This window comes from Pinus tabuliformis, chromosome 5_2 (assembly GCF_031772625.1).
Source record: "Pinus tabuliformis cultivar Carrire ecotype Pingquan chromosome 5_2, CPIR1, whole genome shotgun sequence".
Taxonomy (NCBI): domain Eukaryota; kingdom Viridiplantae; phylum Streptophyta; class Pinopsida; order Pinales; family Pinaceae; genus Pinus; species Pinus tabuliformis.
In genome coordinates, this window is record NC_142306.1 from 789,070,176 (window position 1) to 789,074,359 (window position 4,184).

Genomic DNA, 4,184 nt, shown 5'->3' on the forward strand with positions numbered 1-4,184 from the left:
AATATATATGATAGTTAACATTCATATCAACATTCCTAGAATGTATGAGATCAAAGTTATCCCAATCCCAATATTAAGGGCATGTGGTGTAATCTAAATCACAGGCCAAATGCCTAGAAATGAAGATCACAACGCCTGAAGAGACATGATATTTTCAAATGCTCTGAGCCACATGAAAAAAAACATATTATCAAATCATGCAGTCAAGGCCTTATGTCCCATTTCCTCAATGGACAATAGTATAACTAGATAAAAGACATATACAAAAAATTTTACAAAAAAGAGTGAGGACAGATCTAGAGAATTAACCAGGAAATAGGAAGTCCCCCATATCAAAAATATTTTGTTCCCAAGTGATCTCCAAGTACCATTTGTCGATCAACCCCAGTAATCCCTTTTTGGATAGTCTATCTGCTTCCTTGTTCAGGTTCCTACCAATATGCTAGATTGTGGAGCTGCCAAAGAAGTTCAATCCACTCCAGCCATCCCTGTAGCATGGGATTATTTATGGAGGCCTTCCCCAAGACCTGATCAATGATGATCTTCGAATCTCCATAAATATGTAAATAGGGATTATCAAGGAATTTGTTGAACCATAAGAGTCCCCATAGGGCTAATGCTTCTGCCTTGGTGTTGGTGCCGCAACCTCCATTCCAATAGACCCTGTAAGACAAATCAGCAGACATAGCAATCCAAAAACCACATGCACAGGAATTCCTTTGCCCCATCAAAAAACCCCATCAGATACAGGAACTGTATATTGGTTTGCTTGTGTGGTCTGTTATTAGTGCATGGGGGTTGAGTAGAATATATAGAGAGATTAGTGATGATTCTTTCAACAACCGAATAGAAATCATCTGGAGAGTTCTGGAAAATGTACCTATTTCGCCAGTTCCAGATTGCCCAAAAAAGGAAAAGTGGGATGGCTCTCCAGGAAGATTTCTGAGCACTCCACCATTTTAGAGAGTCCCTGATGCAATTATGGTGAATATACGGGAAACCAATGAGGGAAGATAGCTTTTTCCATACCTGAACAATATACTGGCAATGAAGAAAAATATGATTGTTGTTTTCGGCATCTCTTTTGCAAATAGTGCACATCCCTGGACCATGCCATTGCCTTTTCTGCAGATTCTCCCATACAAGATTCCTATTGTGGTAGACCAACCATGTGAAGATGATAATTTTAATTGGAATTTTTGTTTTCCAAAATGCATATAAAATTTGGTGCTCCCCCTGTCTAGTGACCAAATTGGAAAGGGTTGAATATGTGTCAGCCACAATGATATTATCAGATGCCATCTTTCCTGACCATATGATTCTATCCTGAGTTCCTGAATGGCAGATGTCGAGGTGCTTCATAGCAAAAATTGTCTGATTCCACTCCAGTTCCATTTGTCCAAAAAACCCGAGCTCCTGAGCCTTTTTCCATATGGGGAGCAGTCCTTGCCAACCATTTATGACTTGTCCCCAGAAATATATGCCACGTCCATTAAGGTGGTGAATAATCCTCTCAGAGATAGAGCATTCATTTCCAGCACCCAAGATTGGGTCAATACCGATAAGGATGTGGTTGCCCGATTGAAACTTCCATGCAAGATGGTGGATAAATATTTTTTCAATTTTTAGAAAACTAAGCCAGATAGCCGATCCCTGTTTGATGCCAATGGTGCCATTCCTATACCAAAAACTAAAATCTTTATCCTTAAGATACTTGTGTTGTGCTAGATCCAAATAAGCCCCTCCAAAGGGATTTTATCAGCAGTGACCCGCCAAACCGATGGAGGTCCATGATTCCCCATCCTCCCATACCCTTAGGGAAAGTGATGTTGGACAATTTGGTCAAGTGGTATTTTTTCCTTTCGTGGCTTCCCCCCAGATGAAGTTAGCCATCAAGTGGTTTAGACAGTTTATAATGGATGCAGGAATGTAAAATAGGTGAGCCCAATAAACCCCCATCTGAGACAAGACTGCTTGGGTGAGAATAACATGCCCCCCAATGACAAGCATCTAAACTCCCACCCAGATATCTTTTTGAAGAAACAATCAGCAAGCCATTTCCAATCAGCAATTCTGTAGCAAGAGGGTTTGATACAGTATCCAAGGTATTTCAAACCATTTTGTATTGGCATTTCCTCAATGCCAAATAAACCTTTGATATATGAAATAGTCTCCAAGTCACATTGTCCATGATATAAGACAGATTTGTTAACATTCATATGCAAGCTAGAAGTATTAGCAAATCTACTGAAAATGTGAAAGAGACATAACCAAGAAAAATGACAAAGCATACCCATGATGAGAATATCGTCGACAAAGAGATTATGAGAAATGCTGATGTTATTTCCCATCTTCAGTGGCTGAAATTGGTCCTCCAGAACCACTTTTTTTATATGCAAACTTAAACTATCCATCGCTAGGATGAATAGTAGTGGGGAGAGGGAGCATCCCTGTCGAAGACCCCGACCAGCACAGAAAAATTTTGTTGGATACCCATTTATGATAACAGCGTAGTTGACATTATCAACACAAGCCATAATCCAATCAACACATCTGGGTCGCAATCCGATTTTGTTGAGGACAAAACGGAGAAAGCCCCAATCCAGGCAGTCATATGCCTTCTGGAGGTCAATCTGTAAGATAGCAACATTTAGATGCTTGGTGTGAATCAAGTGCATGCCCTCCTGTGCATTTGCAACAGCATCGTGGATAAGCCTATCCTAGAGAAATCCATGCTGTTTAGGAGTGATATAGCGAGAAAGAGTATTGCGCATGCAGCCAGCAATGGTCTTAGATATAACTTTGTATATGAGGTTGCAGAGAGAAATAGGCCTGTAGTCAGAGAAGCCCTTTGTAGAGATATTTTTAGGAATGAGGGCGATATATGTAGAGGTGATATGGTGATGAATAAAGCCCGAGGTCCTTGATTCCTCTACCATGCCCAATAGATCTCCTTTGAAGAGTTCAAAAAAGTGGGTGAAAAGTTCAATCGTCCATCCATCAGGACCAGGGCTTTTGTCACCCTTAAATGATTTGAGAACACCCAGTAATTCATCTTCAGTGACTTCCTTAAAAAAATCATCATTTTTCTCTACATCATACATAATCAGCAGTGATATTTTCATTATTTCCATATTCCTTTTGAAAATATTGAATAGTAGCATTATCGATCCCTTCTTGTGACCGGTGAATATGTCCATCAACATCATTAATCTCCCAGATGGAGTTAATATTGCGACAATGATTTGCATAACGGTGGAAGAATCTGGTGTTGTGATCACCTTCCCTCATCCATATCGCCCTGCTCTTCAATCTCCATGTGGATTCCTCAATAGAAAGGAGATTCTTCTTCCTAAGTTCAAGGGAATGAATACGGGATCGAATATCAGCAGAAAGACAGTGGGTGGACATAAAGGGCAGAATGGAGTCCAATTCACATTGTATGTCAATGAGTTCCTTTCTATTGTCCCTGATCTTCTGTTTCTGCCAGTGTTTGACATTCCCACGGAGGGAGTCAAGTTTATCAAGAATGTTAACCATGGGGGAAGTGTCGGGTACACAATGTCGACCCCAAGTTTCCAACACTAGTTTGTTAAAATTAGGATCCTCCAACAAGGATCTGTTGAATTTGAAAGGGATGCCCGTGCGAATATCCATTTTCCTCCATTGTAGAGTGATAGGTCTATGATCAGATATATAATTGTTGATGATGTCAGCACGGACATCCCCCAGATGACCCAAAAACTGTTCATGGATCAGAAAATGATCCAGTCTCTTAGCAACATATGTCGTGCTAGTACGGCCATTGTCCCATGTGGGGGAAATTTTTGTAGGGAAAATATCCACAAAGTTATGCAAAAGAATAGCATCTTGTATCTTCCCAGCTAGGGGGTCTATTTTCCTACAGCAGCCCCAAACTTCATCCAGACTGATAGTACAATTTAGGTCCCCAATGATGATGAGAGAATCCAGATCCATCATCCCAGAAGAAAAAAATGATCCCAGAAGATGTATCTATCTTTGTATGGTGCATATATGTTGAGGATGTGCACACGGCCAGGCAGGCCGCGAATGCTGCCTTCCAGCAATATGCTCATAAAACACTTATAGGCCTTTATATTGATCCAGCTAGGGTCCCATAAGGCCACCAATCCACCAGAGAGACCCGTAGCAGCAGTAGCTGA

The 4,184-nt window shown here is 40.8% G+C and overlaps 1 protein-coding gene across 1 annotated transcript; it reads right to left on the reverse strand.

Moving 5' to 3' along the window:
- Nucleotides 1-3,096: 3,096 nt before the first annotated feature.
- On the reverse strand, nucleotides 3,097-3,978 carry LOC149161661 (uncharacterized). Its single transcript, XM_089434962.1, has one exon. It carries the CDS (start codon nucleotides 3,976-3,978, stop codon nucleotides 3,097-3,099), a length of 882 nt encoding a protein of 293 aa, XP_089291088.1.
- Nucleotides 3,979-4,184: the final 206 nt, after the last annotated feature.